The sequence below is a fragment of the Contarinia nasturtii genome, unplaced genomic scaffold (genome assembly GCF_009176525.2).
Source record: "Contarinia nasturtii isolate CC-2019 unplaced genomic scaffold, AAFC_CNas_1.1 Cnas_scaffold_1371, whole genome shotgun sequence".
Lineage (NCBI taxonomy): Eukaryota > Metazoa > Arthropoda > Insecta > Diptera > Cecidomyiidae > Contarinia > Contarinia nasturtii.
The window spans coordinates 239,781-257,892 of record NW_022198708.1 but is presented as its reverse complement, the minus strand read 5'-3'; the positions used below and the strand labels follow the sequence as shown (position 1 = coordinate 257,892).

General features: G+C 31.8%; 2 protein-coding genes across 9 annotated transcripts in view; both read left to right on the top strand.

The window, feature by feature from the left end:
• Nucleotides 1-2,994, top strand: part of LOC116345605 (venom metalloproteinase 3) — a 47,406-nt gene extending 44,412 nt beyond the window's left edge. For 6 of the 7 annotated variants that reach the window (XM_031775063.1, XM_031775068.1, XM_031775062.1 and 3 more), the window contains one exon: nucleotides 444-534. Coding sequence is in view for 2 of the 7 variants with exons in the window: in XM_031775068.1 (XP_031630928.1) it covers nucleotides 444-456 (13 nt within the window). In the remaining 5 variants the exon portion in view is untranslated. Of the gene's footprint in view, nucleotides 1-443 lie in introns of all 7 variants that reach the window. The other variant, XM_031775067.1, reaches the window with a different exon arrangement.
• A 5,522-nt stretch (nucleotides 2,995-8,516) lies between these two features.
• Nucleotides 8,517-17,767, top strand: LOC116345820 (putative sodium-coupled neutral amino acid transporter 11). Of its 2 annotated transcripts, XM_031775517.1 has the most exons (13): nucleotides 8,517-9,847; nucleotides 10,053-10,176; nucleotides 11,050-11,140; nucleotides 11,228-11,249; nucleotides 11,362-11,434; nucleotides 11,617-11,671; nucleotides 11,739-11,798; nucleotides 13,317-13,572; nucleotides 14,726-14,796; nucleotides 15,110-15,271; nucleotides 15,434-15,546; nucleotides 15,619-15,813; nucleotides 16,032-17,767. In XM_031775517.1, the coding sequence occupies exons 2-13, from the start codon at nucleotides 10,120-10,122 to the stop codon at nucleotides 16,251-16,253; spliced, it is 1,377 nt and encodes a 458-aa protein (XP_031631377.1). In that variant the 5' UTR covers nucleotides 8,517-9,847; nucleotides 10,053-10,119; the 3' UTR covers nucleotides 16,254-17,767. The 2 variants fall into 2 exon arrangements, with proteins under 2 accessions (XP_031631377.1, XP_031631378.1); XM_031775518.1 differs by lacking the exons at nucleotides 8,517-9,847; nucleotides 10,053-10,176 and having other exon boundaries at nucleotides 11,048-11,140; nucleotides 11,367-11,434.
• Nucleotides 17,768-18,112: the final 345 nt, after the last annotated feature.

Here is an 18,112-nt window from a genome sequence, read left to right as displayed (position 1 = left end):
CTCATATTACTCTCAAACACCGCTTATTTTACGCCCTGAACTACTCACTGTATAAATATATATTGAAATCATGCGAATTGTACTATATCATTTACAGAGATTCTGTATAACAAATACTATTTTATTTTCTAAAAAAACAGTTAATTTTCGGCCTCTTTCTAAACTTCCATCATACTGATATTTTAAAAAACCATATTCTTATTCTGACTGTACTCTGGTATATTGAAATTCCAGTAAAATCTACAGATTACTTTCTTCGAAATTAGTTTCTTTTAATTCTGAATGCTTTTTGATCTACACGCTGTGTACGATACGCGCACAGTACACTCTGCACATCTATCACGATTTATTTCATTTTGAATTTGTATAAATATTTTGATTTTCGCTTCCAATTTCAATTTAAAAAAAAAATTCAATAAATATTATTTGTTTTCATTTTCCAGCGGACGAATTTAAACCATCTGAACAAGGAATATGACAGCAGAAATTAAATAAAAGACAAGCCACATGAAGATGAATGAAAAGAAAAATAATAAAAAAAAAATGATTTGCCATATACAAAAAAAAAAATGTAAATACATAAACGAAAAATCAAACTTTCTTTCATATATTGCTGAACGGTAGACATAAACACACATAAGTTTGCAGTTTCTATAACCATTCATTTTTATCGATTTTGGCCACACAAAAAAATTCAACCCAATACACACACACACATTCATCAATGCGAAGTGAAATCGGAAAATGTAATTACGTACTACTAGGAACTGGAACAACATACACCTAACAAACAAAAGTTCATAATTTACTAATTTCACATTACATATTAATGTCATAGATTTAATTCGTACTTATGGAGGACTTCTTAAACTTAAAGTGAAATAACACAAGAACAAAACACAGCCACAGAGCGCCAGGTTCGCTTGATGATTGAGATACCATTTTTTTTCTTATTCGTCCAATTATGCTTAATAGAGAAAAAGCGAACCACACCGGAAAAAAAGGAAACATCTTTGTATATGATCGACACTGAGGGAAATAGATAATATATATTTAAGTCACAATACGAGGGAAATCATATACTCTCTGAGAAGAATGAAACACATTGTGACATTAAACAAGTAATTGTAGTGTTACCGTTTTGAATATCAGGCCAAAAGTCCATTGTAAAATTTAAAGCGCAGAATTTTCGAAATGTTTCAATTGAATGCGAGTTTAGGTGATTATTTATATAGAAATCAAACTTGTTTTAATTCATTTAATTAGATATTCTTATTTATAAATCGATCTTATACCACATACAGTAGCATGTTCATTTAGTGTGTTGCCACGTAAATGGTAATCGTACATCCGATTCTTTGCGAAATTCAATGAACGTAATCACCGTACAGAACAGAAAAAATGATCCCCTTGAGGCTTTCTTTTTAAATACAAATTCAAATGCGTTCATTGTCACAACTGTCAAGGGCCAAAAAGTGTCTTTCTTCTTTCTATGGGTTTGGTGTGGATGCGTTTGAATCATAATCGAACATTTCACTGATACTTATTCCCAATGCGCACGCACACACATAAACCAATACCGACTGAAATGAACGGTTTTACTTTCGATTGATGTCGTATTCGATTTATTTCATGTTTATCAAATAAGCTAGATTACGAATTTTATACACAAAACGGTATTCAATGCAATTGATTTTCGTCTTATGACACTGTTACCCCATCCCAAAATTTGCATTATAATTGTGAAGTAAGTGTGGAATTGGCTTACAAAGTCTTACCTCCTGGAAATGTCTAGGAGAGAACAGAAATGGAAATTTCTGTAGAAGAGAGTAGAAGGTAAGATATCTTCTTCATCTTCATTCATGTGCTCAGCTAAATTCTTACCTCCTGGTGGTTTTTTTTAATTGTACCTCATGATTCATTTTTTTCTTTCTGCGAAATCGAATATTCTGACAAAATTTCCATTTCATTACAGTTGTCAATTTTTTTTCGCCCGAATTTTACCATATGTATACACATTGTACATTATTACACGTGTAGTGTTCAAGCAATCTAAATTTGCATGAATGTGCTTCAGTCGAATGATGTGCGACAAAAGCTATGGTGGCCATGCTACGGTCGGTTTAAAAAATCAATCGACTGGATTTCGATCAATGAGCACCGGCCAAGTGCTACAATAGCAACACAAGCAATAAATGGCATGTGACCAAGAAAGCAACCACTTTGGCCAAACTTGCTGCGAAATACCGAAAATAAATCGCCATTAAACATTTACCACAATTTTTTCGAATTGATTCAACGATGATATATTTTTTTTTTTCGAAATACAGAAAGAGAATAGAGCAATTTGATGTTGCGCTACGCACATCTTGCGGCAACATTCATTTTTGCTATGGTAAATTTTTATTGGTGTTTTAGTGAATATGGTGAAAAAAATAAATATCTTGAAAATCATGTGAACACTTTACCATTTGATCTAATAAATAAAATAGGTCATGCAATAAATAAAAGCAATGAAAGTGAGTGTAAGAGTGTGAGTGTGTATGTTTATTAAAAAAAACTAGTGTTAGTTATCATTTAAACAGAGATCACACATTAGTAAATCATTATTTCGATATTGAATTTGACAAAAAAAAATTTGTTCTCGTTTGAATGTGAAATAAGACATATATTTTTAATTTTTAATTGGTTCTCAAAAACGTTCATATTTTCCATAATCTGATTATAGAATAGTTTTGTAAGTTTTTTCAAGCTCATTTTAAAATAAACGAAATGACAATTATATTGAAGGAAATATATATATCCATATTTTTCAGTCAATATACAGTGCCGTGCAAAAGTTTGAGACCACCTATGTATTTTTCATACAAAATGGCGTAAAATACCATTTTTTGAGGTTTCAAAAATAATACTTTTTATTCTCAGAAATCAATGATTTTCGGCACATTGTTTCAATATCTTATTAAGAAAAATTTTCACTGGTTTTGAAATGGCAAGTCTTTGACTCCAATGATAGCTAAAAACAATTCATTTTCATATAAAATTTGTCATTTTTATCTGTGATTGAATTCAAAGACTTGCCATTTCAAAACCAGTGAATATTTTTTTATAAATATTTACTATTTTGTTCTTCATAAGATATTGAAACAATTTGCCGAAAATCATTGATTTCTGAGAGTAAAAAGTATTATTTTTGAAACCTCAAAAAATGGTATTTTACGCTATTTTGTATGAAAAATACATAGGTGGTCTCAAAATTTTGCACGTCACTGTATTTATACATAAAATGTATTTTAGAATGAAATGATCATTTTAAAAAAGGCAAATGAAAACTCACTTACGATTGCATAAGGCCCTAATAAGAGTATACAGTTTTTACCATGCTAAAGTTAAAATTGTCTTACTATTTGTTTAAGCCAATAAAGAGAATCATTTATGAGCGATTCGGGATAGATTCGGAATGAAACTTAAGTTTGGTCTCCCACAAATGTTTGCGTTTTGTTTCAGTTGGGAACCAGTTTTTTTTTTTTTGTTTTCAATAAATTTTTGTCTCTTTTGTATCTCCATTTTGTTTGGGCAAAGTTTATTATTTGAACTAAAAAGAATGCATGACATAGTTAAGAAAACAAGAAGAATGGTTCTAAGTTTAAGTGAATTTTTCCCGCAAGACTCTAGAGTGAATATGTGATAAGAATTCAAATACCTACTTTTCCTATATATTCCACAATCTTTTTTTTAAATATTGATTATGACTATATGATTTGAAGCAATCTCATTTGAACATTATCGCAAAATGTTCAAAATTTGATAGCTACTGCATACGAAGAAAAAGGAAAAATCTTTATTTACGTTTAGTCGTTTGATAAATGTACATTTTTAAATTCAATTCTTTTAATACATAATTTTCATCATCGGCAAAACGCATTCCTATTCATTGAAAAACCATAAACAGTATCGTTTCAAATTGACCAAACAATTTTTGCTTTTAATTATTCTAATCAGAAGCGATGCTAATGTACATTTATTTTTGTTTTTGTGTTCGGCTCCAATTAACCTTTTCATTGGCAAGCACCAATCGATAAGTGGATGTGAGACAGAGAATCGAGAGAAAACCGCATAAATAAATCATAGTTTGCATTGATCTCGAAATTCTGTGTATTGCGTCAAAATTGCGACTGTGTGTGTGAGCTCAGTGGCCAATTAAAATTGCGTTATCGCAATAATGAAAAAAAAAATAAATAAAAAATAAATCTGTTGAAGTGAGCATTTCTTTTATTAAATCAAAATATGTCTCGGATTTTAATGTATTCTTTGCCCATATACTTCCAAACAGAAAAACAGATTTGAACAAAACACACACACACACACACAAATATATATACAAATTGAATGATTAATTTAATTTTTATTATATAAAATCGATGTTATACATTTTTAAGCGAGCTTTTTTATAGTGTTTAAGTAGCACACTTGTGTAATTTTATCAAATAATTATATTGAATTAAAAGTATGTATTAAACAATTTCAACGGTGTTTTATATCTCTGAAAATGTAAAAAGGATACAACCGTAAACGTGGCGTAAACATTAAAAACTGGACTTCTCTAAATAATTTATTGAAAGAAAGATTTGCATTTTAAATGTATTGCCGATGGAGAACCTGAATAATAGTCGATCCGTATATAGAATTATTTTTTACAGTCATTGTTTCTCTGTAGAGGAGGAATGGTACCCCAACACTCCAACTAGTACTAAAATAAATAGGCTTTTCCGCATGGAAACTGAAATTTTGGGATTAAACTGGATTCTTCAAGAAAATAACAAAAAAAACTTCTCTACGGCTTGTAGTTGCTATAATTGTATTTGTTTAATTGTACCCCCTGAAATAACATGAACATAGCATGCTATTGCAATAAGGTTTCAATATGCTTTTTTCAGCAAAAAAGAAAGAGTAATATAAACAGTGTGTCATTCGCTATTATATTTGCAATATATTGAATTTTGTTTTGCGTTTTAATAAAATAAAAACGCATTCAAATGCAAAAGGTTAAAATAAACAAGATGAATTTCGTTGAATTGTTTTCATAATGATCAACAAATAAATTCAATTTATCTTCGATTAGTTTCATTGCAATCGCAGCACTTTTTCGTTTCTCTTTTGAACACAAAATGATATAAATATGAAGTATTATTCAGCAAGAAATTAGTCGGAGTAAACTTCGAAGAAAAAAAGAGATGAATCCATCAGCAACTAAGAAGCGCGGTGATCGCGAGAAATGGATAGTGCTAGCTTATAGATGCGAGAAATGCGACAAATATTATTCGGCATTCGCTAATAGGAGGGACCAAAGAGACCTGAGTATGAAAACATTGTTATTAACATTTAGAGACAGTTTGAATAAAGTTAAGTCATCAATTTCTGAAAATCTACCATGTCTACATTGTGTTTGTAATCAAAACTCATTATTACATCAATATGTGAAGAAATTTTATAAGTTTCCTTGACTAGTGATCATCCAGGTATTCTTGATGCAACATTTTATTCCTCTATATGACTTGCAATTACTATAATAAAATGGTACTCTCTGCCACTTCAGAATGAATAACGAATAAGGTTCAATATGCAATTTTCAACAAAAAAAGAAATATTAACATAAACAGTGTGTTATTTGCTATTATGATTGCAAGAATATATTGAAAATGCTATCGCACTTTAACAGAATATTAAAATTCAAGTATAAACATAAACAATTTCGAGCAATTGTTTTTATAATGATGAAAACACAAATGAGCCCAATCGCATTTATCGCCGATCACACATGCGCGCTGGGGGGGGTGTTTCCGGTTTGACCCCCAACTGAGGCAAATTTTGAAAAATTTACCCCCGGGTAAATTTTTAGGAGATTTACCGGTTTGACCCCCCTCTGAGAATTTTTTTCTCAGATTTGCAATATAAATGTATAAACAATAGCAAGAATACACTGATTTTGAAGTCAAACTTGCAAAAGTTCGGCTCGCTTCGCTCGCCAACACACAGTTATACATGTTTCTCTCATGCACATTTTTTATTTTAGTTTTCCATATAAATACCCCCTCCCCCCTCGAGACCAAAGTCAATTTGACCCCCCCCTGATCAAAAAACCATGCGCATGTGTGTCGCCGATTAATTAATTAACCTCAGCACTGTTTTGTGTCTTTTCTCGATACAAAGTGATATAAATTTGAATTTATTCAATAACGTTTTAGTCGGATTTTATTTCAAAAAGAGATAGTTTAATAAGATGAGCTCACCACCATCAAGGGTAGTCAAATTCATGGGAAATCGTGGTAATCTCGAGAAATGGGTAGCCAATTATAAATGCCATCCATGCGGCCATGAATACTCCAGAACAAATAATAAGAATGGGCAAAAAAGAATTTGCTCCATGTGTCGTAGTCTAAACTATCCATACAATGAGGTAAATATCATTGCAAAGTTTTAATTATTTACGAAAGTCTGCTTTAAATATCTGAAAAGTATTTGGTTTTAATAAATGTTCAGTATTAGTTTATTAACTATCATAATTTAATTCAAATCATTTTGTTATTTCATCTCTAGTATTTCGTAGTTATTGACAATGTGATTTAGATATCGTACTAATTACAACGCACAGCATGAAATTTAAAATATAGCCTAGCACACATTTCATTAAAATAAACCAAAAGGCCGACAAAAAACTTTAAAAAGTTAGTATAAAATAGATTGAATGTTACCTTCATATAATTTGTATAATTGTAATTAAAATCCATTTCAGGTATTGCATATTTCGAAAAATGCCTTCATTGTCGTTATGTCATTATGGACAAAAATCAAAATTACAACATCAAACAACACTCCGAAGTACTTACCTTAGCAATTTTCTCATGTCAAAAATGTAATTTTTCATTCAACGGAATCTTCTGTTCTCCAATAAATTTCCATCCCTTCTGCTTTAATTCAGTTTTTATGTTTGCAATTTAAAAATATTGACACAAGACACGTGTTCCATCCTATGTTTTATGTTATTTCAAAATTGTGGTTAGAGAGGAAACCTCGGAATTTCGTCGAATTTTGTTTATATCGAATCTTTGATTAATTTGAGTATATTGGATATATGAATTCGAATATTTGTTTATTTCATAATAATCAGTAAGCCAAAAGTAAGCCTTCGACTAAAGTGTAAATATTTGAAATATTTATACATATAAAAAATTGCAGATTGCAAATATGTATTGTTCATTACATACCGTTGTCAGATTAAATTAATTTAAATTAGCAGATTAAGTACTTTTTCATGTCTCGTCAAGACAGATAACAAGAATGGTTTTCAACTACATTTTAATCGAAACAATTTAATAAGCATTTTATTCCGACGCAATCATTATATCGAGCACTTGACGAAAATTTCATGACAAAATGATAAGATTATGATGCACAAATCTCACCTTGAGAATAGTATGGATATTACCTTCTGCCACACATCAACATCCTTTATATTCGTATCATAAGTAGGTTGTTATTCATTGTTTGTTAAAGTATAATATTCTTATACTGCTGTTTACTTATCGAAACACGTTGAAAATCCGTCAATAGAAAGAACATTGTAGGTATTATTAAGAAATTTTCTCTTGTATGTCCCATGTATGCCTTGAATTAACGGTCAACATGTTTTCATATGATCAGATCTGATTTATTGTTCCGTTCATAAGCATCAAATATGAATGAGTTATGTTAAACGCTTTACCATTTTTCTGCTCCTGATCCCGTTAAAAATATGGTATACTATGTGCTGATCAGCCTACAAAATCTTATGTTTGCCCATAAATATATCAAAATTGGAACACACACGTATTTAAATTATTATTCGAAGTGGAATTCCGTAAAGCAAAGCACGGACTCGTGGATGGAGAAAATACTTGAACGAAAGTGACAGTGGTGCGCATGACAAATTCCATTGAAGGAAACGAGAACAATACATAAAACGTTTTACGTTAGGTACATTTGATTCGATGTGAGAACAAAAAAGTGCACACCAAAACGACGATGAATCAAGTTATCTCTTCAATTTTAATCGTTTTCATAATTTTTTTTATAACGTGTGATGCTGACGCAAAATCTACATATCCACAAATATAGCAAGCAAAATGCATCAAAATATAGAGTCGAATCATTCGTTTGAATGGGTTTTTGTGTTGAATCAATTACATTTGTGGAGCTGTAAACTAAGAATGGATCTATTGTCGCTGGTTCTTTTCTCTTTCTAACACTTACTCTTGCATTCACACTATGCCCATGTCTACCGATAATTTGTATATACACAATATGTACACCAATGGCAATGCACACGTATTTGTGTTAATGTTTAACATGAACATTTAATATGAAAGCACCAAAGCAACGTTGACCTTGTGCCGTCTATTTTGCATTTTCCACAACCACACCATCACCACATAACACCACTGAATGGTAGAAAAGTTTTAGCGTACGAGAATGGTGCTTTGACTATTTGGTATACACAACAATATAATCGCTCGAAATGATTTTGCAACCGTATGTAACACAGTAAAATTTTGCATAATTGAGACGGGATTCTTTTCTTTTCATATTGACAAAAAAAAAATTATGACAGAGTTTTTTATATCATATTTAAATGCCGAACGAAGAACATAGAATAAATGTGATATTAAACGCGAATGAAACACTGTGGTTGGTATGCATATACAATTGTGAAGGTGCTATGAAAAAACATATTATTTTGTAGACCTTGTCTTATTTCATCGGTGTGTAACGGTGAAATTGTATCGTTATTGTTTTTATCAGCATCAAAATCGATGAGATTGTACTTGTATCCTGAACAATCATTGGTATTATTATTATTGGTTATGTTGTTGTTGCTGTTGTTGTTATCATGAGAAGAGAGAGTGAAAAAGACATTGTAATGTAATCCTTTCGCATCCCGACCACTTCATTCATATCAATGGGAAATCGTTGTCATGTATTCAAAATGGAAATCCCATTGAATGCGGATAATGTGTGTGTTACCGTCATCGTAACCGTTTTCGCACTTTCTTCAACCGAGGCACTTCTTCATCTTGTGCATTGTGTGTTACGCATATCTTCAACAATCAAATAAATATTTTATACACACATATATAACCAAATATATAAAGACATACATCTATATCTATATAAGTCTACACGTTTGCCTGTGTAATGTGAATGTGGAAAGAGAGTTTTCCGTTTTTCGTTGGTTTGATGATGAGGTCCATGTGTTTGATATAGAAAATGAGCAAAGAGAGTTTATTCAACAATTGGCAATGAACACCACAGCAGTTGAGCAAAAGCCTCGAATACGATAGCATACACACAGCATTCATCTTCAGTGTTATATTATTATTATTTTTCTTTTTCATTCACCGAAAACCATATGACAGTGTTAATACTTGAGAGACGCGTTCACTTTTGATTGTTTGACACTGTTCTTGGCATTTATTTCCAATACGGTGTGTGCGTGTGTGTGTATGTTCCAATTTGAGGACTTTTCAATGCAATAGAAAAACGTGTGCCAGCATAGATTTCCTTATTTTAATTTATTTTTCAAATACAGTGCAGCAGTGTCATTAGCAGTGTTCTTAAAAACTAATTAATAGTTATATATTCATACCGTGTGTTTGTGATAAAAAATGGAACAATATTCGGTCGAATTTTCGTTTCGTATGTAAATGAATGTGTTATTTTATCATCAATACTAGACATACACCAAATAAAGAAATAAAAAAGTAAATAATATTGAAGATACGAGGAGAGATTTCAGGGCAATTTCATTTCGGTAAATATTCAATGTGCAATTCATGACACAACTGTCACATTTAAACAAATTGTACATGTTAATGTTATTATCATGGTTTGCAAGCAAAAGAAAAAAAAATATGTTTCGATTCGGTTTAGTCATTCGAAAATTAAGACATCTGATGCTTTGTGGCGTGAAGTGGTTCTTCTTATTTCTAAGTGAATAATGCGAATCTATTTTACAGATCTCTTGAAAACCAAAAGTAGCAAAAGAAGGATACCAAAGTAAAAACGCAAATCAACACTCTAAGCATGGAACGAGAAAGAAAAAATACCGTCACAGAAATCAGTTATATTCTTCAACAAGAGGTAAGCAAATTACATTTGACATAGATTACGAATCTCGTTTTTTCCGTTCTTGCCCTCTCTCTCTCTCGCTCTTTCTCTAAATATCACTCGTCTTGATTCACATTAAAAATTAAGTATTTAGACATACTGAAAAGAGCTTGACTTCTTGCCGGTTTGCAAAATTTGATTATAGAGATGAGCTCGTCGGAATCATGTAAATAAATTGATACATGGAAACCTCTTCATTTCTATCTCATTCTCTGTCCTTCCCTTTCACCTTCTCTTGTCTTTTTTTTTACTCCACTGAATTTGTGCCTTGCACATTTCCATTGTAAGCGAGCTCAAACGTCGTAGATAATGATAAATTGAGTTTGCTTGAGTTCAAGTTACAGAAGCAGTTTCTGTGGCTACGTACAAACAAGAAAAAGAAAGATGAATGTCTCAACAATCAAACAACAAACTGACTGTTTTTTTTTGTTTACGAAAAAACTGCATGAATGTAACATTTTGAGATTACAATATGCGACAGATGCAAGTGGATGTTTTTGGTTGTTTCTTTTTTTCGTGAATCGTTTGCCACATTTTTTCGATTAAAACACTTCACTTTCAGTTTCTTTTCGATTTCATGTCAAAACTTTTGTACATATTGTATGGAAGTGCAAGTGCATACCAACCATCGTTCGTCCTTGGTGCGTGCGTGCGAATGAGAACGTGAAGTTAAAATAAAGTTTCGAGCGAAGAAAGTTAAATCGTTCATTCCCGTACAAGTCATAAACATGAGATTTTGTTGAACTTTTACTATCACTATATACTCTCTTTTTCATGTTACATTGTTTTGATTTGCGCATTTGTTTTTTTTTTTTGGGGGGTGTTCCTTTATTATTTCGACGACAGGAAGGGACGACTGAAAAAACGGACAGCTTATCATCATTGCCGCAGGCTCTATTCAACTACATCAATTCAATAGTTGGATCTGGAATCATTGGTACTACTTAATACGTGACAAAATTGCTTTTAAATTTAGTTCATCCAACCTCTCATGCAATATACTCTCTTTTAAAAATGAATTTAGGCATCCCATATGCGTTTCATCGGTAAGAATAATTATGATATCTCCAAATCATCCTTTAAATACAGATACAAGACTCGCATTGAAAATAAATCTGATACTTGAACGAGATTGACAATAAATGTGATACATTTCAGTGCAGGATTTGGCTTGGGACTTTTATTATTGGTGATTGTTGCTGCAATCACAGATTACTCACTTATACTAATGGTAATTTCATTTCAAGAATAAAAAAAAACATATTTCTTTTTTCTCGTCATCAAACACTGCTGGGTTTTACATTGATTTTTGTTTCGGAATACATGTAAAAAGACCTCAAAAACTCGAATCATAATTATCAAATTTGGTTTTAATGAAGAGTGCGAAATGTAACATGTATTTTGTGTTCAAAGGTACGATGTGGACACATTTCAGGCCGTTTTTCGTACCCTGGCATTATGGAAGCAGGTAAATTATAATCCATATTAAAATCATATTATCGTGATTAATGTGCCGGCTTTTGAACGAATCATAGCATATGGTAAATGGGGATACTATGTATTAAGTTTGCTGCAGTTTTGCTATCCATTTTTAGGTAAGAACTTTGTTATCATTATAATTCGTTTAACGACAATTACATTGTGTGCATCTGTGGTAGAATGTTGAAATTACAAATTATTTGCACAATTAAAATGCTAATCATACATGGGCACGATCAAAATTTAGGGAAGTGGGGTACCTCGGACGATTTAGAGAGCTTATCTGGACTTACACCTCCTCTGTGCCCATGCATGATGATGATCCACGCTCTTTCTCAGTCCAATAAACCTCTCGATAAAATGTGTGAGGTCCTCACTTGTGTCAGATTGCAAGTGATGTCAAGTGGCAAACGCTTTATTATTGGTTTTTCTTTTCGTTCATGTTCCGCTGTGAAATGTGCGCTTCAATATATTTTTTTGTTGATTTTCATTTGTGATTGTTGTAATGGTGTAAATTCCAATGCACATGCATTTTCGTCAGATATCCTCATTTTTCTTCGTCATCCATTTGAAAGATATACATAATATATATTTATATATATAAAATTCAAAACCAGGTCGCTATATCCAATATTGATCACGATTTGAGTGGTTGGGTGGGTGTTTGTGAGAGTTTGAAAAAGACGCACATGCAACGTGATTATATATCACACTGTACATAGTACAACATGTATAAAACTGTGGACAGTTGATAATAATTTTTTATATAGCATGGCCATGAAATTCAAATGCGGCAGTAACACATGCTATGTGATCGAACACATTCAAATCAACTTTCTCAGAAATTTAATTTCCTATAATCGTTTCGAGGTATTGAAATTCTGTTGCATAAACATGTCCGAAACTTATCAACCTAAAAAAAATAGAGATGTTGAACAAAACTTGACAAGTCACAATAAGCATTATAACTACCGGAGTGCTACATAACTTTTGTTCATGTTCACTGCGTACAATTGTAAACATATTTACGATTCAAATGTGGCACCTTAATATTACACACAATTTCATTCGAAAAAGTTTGAAGTGATGTAATCATTTTCGTTCGGTCCTTGGTGGTTTTTTATATTCTTCATCTTCTGTGTCGTCTTCAAATGTTGAATACAGCACTTCAAGTGTGTATTTATTTTTACACTTGAAATTCTTCTAAGTGTCATCATATAAACCTTTATGCAATTTTTCCTTTTCTTCTTTTGTATGTGGTTGTTGCTTACAAACACCCCTTTGTTCGGGCCGCGTTGTTCTCGTCTCATCAGGCACAAGACGATCCCGTGCGAGTGAACATAAACGATAAAAAAATGAAGAAGACAAAATGCTGCGTACATCCATACCGCAATAGCGATTCATATTTGTATATTTTTTGGCTGTGCGTAATTTTGCAACGTCTTTATTGTGCAATATTGTGTTTATGAATTGATAATTTGTTGTAGCGTATACATGTATTTTTTATTGTTGTTGTTGAGTGTGTGTGTTTTGTATTTGTTCGTTTGCCACCGTATGTGGGGAATTAAATGACTTAAGGTTCGTATCGTATCTCTCTCTCTCTCGCTCTCTTTTTTTCTCTCTTCTGTTTCTAGCAATGATAAGTTATAATGTAGTGGTCGGAGACACATTGACCGCTGTGCTGATGCGCTTTCTACCGGCGTCGAGTATTTCAATGGGCACCGTACGCTTTTTTGTTGTATTCACAGTGACCGTATTTTTGGTATTACCCCTTTGCCTATACAAAAATATATCGCGATTGGCAAGAGCAAGTTTTATCTCCCTTGCTTTTATTTGTATTATTCTATTTGCTGTCATTCTAAAATTTATCTCTGGAGACTACGATGTCGTGTAAGTTTTTTTTATTCATTTTTTGTTTTTTCATGTGATACATATACAATTACACTTGTACATTTTAAAGGTTTATTTCTTTTACGATTACATACATATTTTATTTTCGTTGTTATTTTGTAGCGCAAAACCGCGACCAAACATAAAACATTACGAGATTTAACTGTCTCAAAACAATAATTCATTTGGTTCAACTAATTTGTTACAAAATTTATTTCTTTTTCACATACTCACACTCTATCTCTCTGTCTTGATGTAAACACTTCAACTTGGTGCTTGATCAATGTTTTAAATGAGGCGCATTTGGCCAGCTTCGAAACTTCTTTCTCGCTATCAATCAATTTTAACGATGTGCAAATTGGAGAGCTTTGTTATTTTTTCCAACAAAAATCATTTCAAACAATTTGAACACTTTGCCGATGAACATTCCTTTTTTTATTTTCGTATTTTTTTTCTTCAAAGAAAAGCTTTTATTTTGACTGTATTGATTGTGGACATTTATTGCTTTTAGATAACTGTCATCTACAACTGTCGGCTTAATTCAGCATCCCATCGATGAATTCTCGTTTTAAATTGTTATTTGGTATGAAAAGGCCAGTGGTTTTCTTAGACAGTTTTTTTATTACAATGTATAAAATCCAGCTATTTATATGTATATGTAAACATATATTTACCGCATCATTGATAGAGCTAAATATATCCTTAATACGTAAAAATCCAGTGTGAATCAAGCACTCCATCTGCACACAAACTAGAATAAAATTGTCTACTGATTATTGTGCATGTCAAACTCCAACAGCACACACACATACACTTTTATGCTTAATGAGCGCTTTTTCACGCCAAACACACAACATTTTATGTTAAACAAACGCAGCTCATCGCCTGCAACCAATTTTCAATGACCTCTTACTCCATCACACACCAGCACCCTTGTTCTCTTTCCCTCCGCTCCTCAACGCAACAAATGTTTTTATTATCATTTCGCAAATACAATGTTTGTTTTCAGTTCGGTTAAAATTTCAGTTCACATATACCAACTTTGTTGTTTTATTTAAGCTACATGTGCATTTAGAGCGTTTCTAGATAGTGTTTGTGCAATTCAAATATATATTTGTAATGAAAAACAATGTTTTCTGTGATGTTGACTTAGTCCAAGCGTTGATAATTCGTGGCAATTTGCTAACAAGGATGTAATCCCGGCAACAGGCATTATGGCTTTTGGTAAGCATTCTATACACATAATTTTGTTAGCTGACGTTAGTATTCTAAGTATATATGCGATTCATAAAATGTACACGATTTTTCAATTTTATATACGCATTTATTCGGTACGCAAGACTTACAGTCGAAAACAATGAAAATTGATGAAATGTAAACATTTTATTTCATTTCTTCTCTTTTCTATTCACAATCGAACAAATGAAATCATTTGTAATAAAAACGAAACAAGATTGTTTATTATTTGAATGTGTTCACTCTGCGAAAGAGTCAATAAATATAATGTTCATTGTTTATTTTAATGTTTTATCCCAAGCTTTTATGTCCCATCACAATACATTCTTGGTGTATCAGTCGATGCGAGATGCAACGCTCGAAAAATGGGAACAGGTGACACACATTTCGATTGGCTTTGCATGGGTTGTAGCCGCACTATTTGGCATCGCTGGTTATGCCACTTTTCGCGGTTTGTCACAAGGTAAAATGTCGTTCGCGCAAATTTTATGACACTCAATTTGTCTTATTTGGTTTTGATTTTGCTCTTTAAAAATGATAGCAGCATCCAGAGGAGCGTGTCAATATAAAGTTTATTATTGACATTAAACTAATCGATCTAAATTTGTTTCGATGTTTATTTTAGGCGACTTACTCGAAAATTATTGCTGGGGCGATGATTTGATGAATTTTGTTCGTGTACTATTTTCGATATCAATTTTATTGACATTTCCCATTGAATGCTTCGTTTCGAGAGAGGTAATATCACTTATATACATCAATGTAATGATTTTGCGGTACGAATAACGTTCATTCATTTTATTAATGTAGATTGTAAAAAATCAAATTCATCGATATAAATCGAACGCAACAGATCCAGTTGAATACGAAAAAGATTCGGATCCAGTGCATGCAGTGGGCGACATCAATGACGATTTATCTAATAAAATAACATTGGCCATTGTTTTGACAGCATTCTTTATATCACCACTGACGGATTGCCTTGGACCTGTGTTGGAATTGAATGTAAGATTTTTTTTTTAAGTAAGAGCACTTTTTTTAAAAAAATTGCCTTTCGAACAAAACCCTGACCATGTTTTCCAATTTTGGATAATGAAACTTTTGAAATTCATGACTATTTTCGAACCTCACACAATATAGTTGTGATTATTTTTGTTTCACTGATTCAATGCTTTAACTTTATTAGCAGCGTTTTATGATTTCAACGTCTATTTCTTTTTTAGGGTCTATTGGCCGCAATACCATTAGCATATATTTTACCCGGACTGGCATATATACAAATGGAATCACACTCATTGTTTAGTCGTGAAAAATTGCCTGCGGTTGGCCTTGTTGCTTTTGGTACGGTTGTAACATTGGCTGGAGCTGGTTTACTTTTAAAGAATTTAACAGGTGACTGTAAATCAAATATAGTTCTAGACTATTGCCAAAATTATGGATCCTAAATGAGAAAATGTTTGTGCCAGAAAGAAAACAAATATATATTTTAAAATATATATTAAGAAAAGCATGCACACAAACACACTAGTATGGCTTTTAATTAAGAACTTTACGCTTTTTAAAGTGAATGAAGAAGAAAAAAAATGTATTTTTTGACCAATGATATGCATATTTTTACTCTTGTAACTCAGTGGCGTGCCACGCCGAATATCAGTTTCAAATTAAATGAGGAGATATGTCAGATAAACTGACACCGACCACATTCAACATAAAACAAAATAATCCATTTTAACTGTGTATAGAAATCAGTGAATATAAAATGTAGAAACAAATTGAATTGATCAAACCAATTGTGAAATGCAATTTTTTTGTCTAGCGCATCGTGCTTCATATGTACTTGAATAGCATATTAAGGGCAAATTGTTCATATCACGCCAAATTATTTTTTGGCAGCAACTCGAAAAGCTTTGACGTTTTCAGTGAAGAATATAGAAGGAGCAGAAAATAAGACAAAAAAAGGAACCATCCACATCATAATTTAAAGTGCCATTGTGAGGAGCCTAATAATTGAACTGAATATATTTATTTTTTATTTTTGTGTCCCTCTATCAAGGATCACTATCAGAATTACAACAAAATCAAAATATTTTAAATTCATCAAATATTTCATTAAAAATCATGGAGCCAATAATTTTAAGTTGGACAAGTTTGTTCAAAGCCTATTCATATTTTTTGGCCAATGATGCTATAACCATGTATGCATGTAGATTCAATCTTTAGAAAAATCTTATAGTTTGGGTGTTGGGCATGGAAATAACAGCGTGAATTTAAGAACGACATTCAACCGATTAACAAAACTAGTCGATGTGACGCAAATTTTCCTTTGGAATGAATTGGTTTAAATTTGAATAGCTTTTAAAGCATTTAAATCAGTATAAATTTATACTGATTATAATCAATGATTAATCCTGAACAATTTTGCGCTTTCAAAAAATTATACTGTCAATCACGGCAACAAAGATTGCTCAATACTACTAATTTTCGCCACTATTTCGCATGTATTGATGCAATATTCTGTAGTTAAAACAAATAGTAAGTTTTAGAATTATAACGATGATGAAAATGAATATTTTACAGAGATAAAAGTACAAAATAACTAAATTATTTAGGATTAAATTTTATTATTATGAAATATATATAAAGGAAACACAAATCTCATTGGATGTGATGTATGAAAAACTGGACCAGTTACTGGGTTTGTTTTCAAAAATTCGTTCGAATTTCATTTACCCTGAATGTAGATCATTCCCGCCGATGCGAAATTGATTTCAATCATTTTCTACTACAACACTTTGCTAATTATTCATTTTGAAGACAATCTAATCGGGCTCATTTTTAAACTTAAGAGCATTTGCAAGAAGAACAACCAACATCATTTTTTAAAACCACAAAAGGGTACTTCATTTTTGTCAATTTTGGATATTTATTTTGAATTTACACACAAACATACACACATCATACGATCAAAAATTGTTAAACAAAAATAGTTGAAATCAAATAAAGATAAAAGTTGTGCAAATCAAACTTTTACTGGATGTATTCATATGTTTTGCATTCTCAGCAGTTCGAAGTACAAGAGGATTAAAAAAATAAATTGATAAATCCCTGAGTAGACTGTTTCTCAGAGTAATATGAGGTGCCGGAAGCACTGAGGAGAAGAGGAGTAGATTATTGGCTGTTTACTCATAATTTTGCTACAATTTTTTTTTCTAAATTTATGGTTTTATTTAAGTGTAGAGAAAGTGTAGGTAAGTGTACACATTTTTCAGAAAATGGATCCCTTTCTGACGTTAAAGTCAGACCA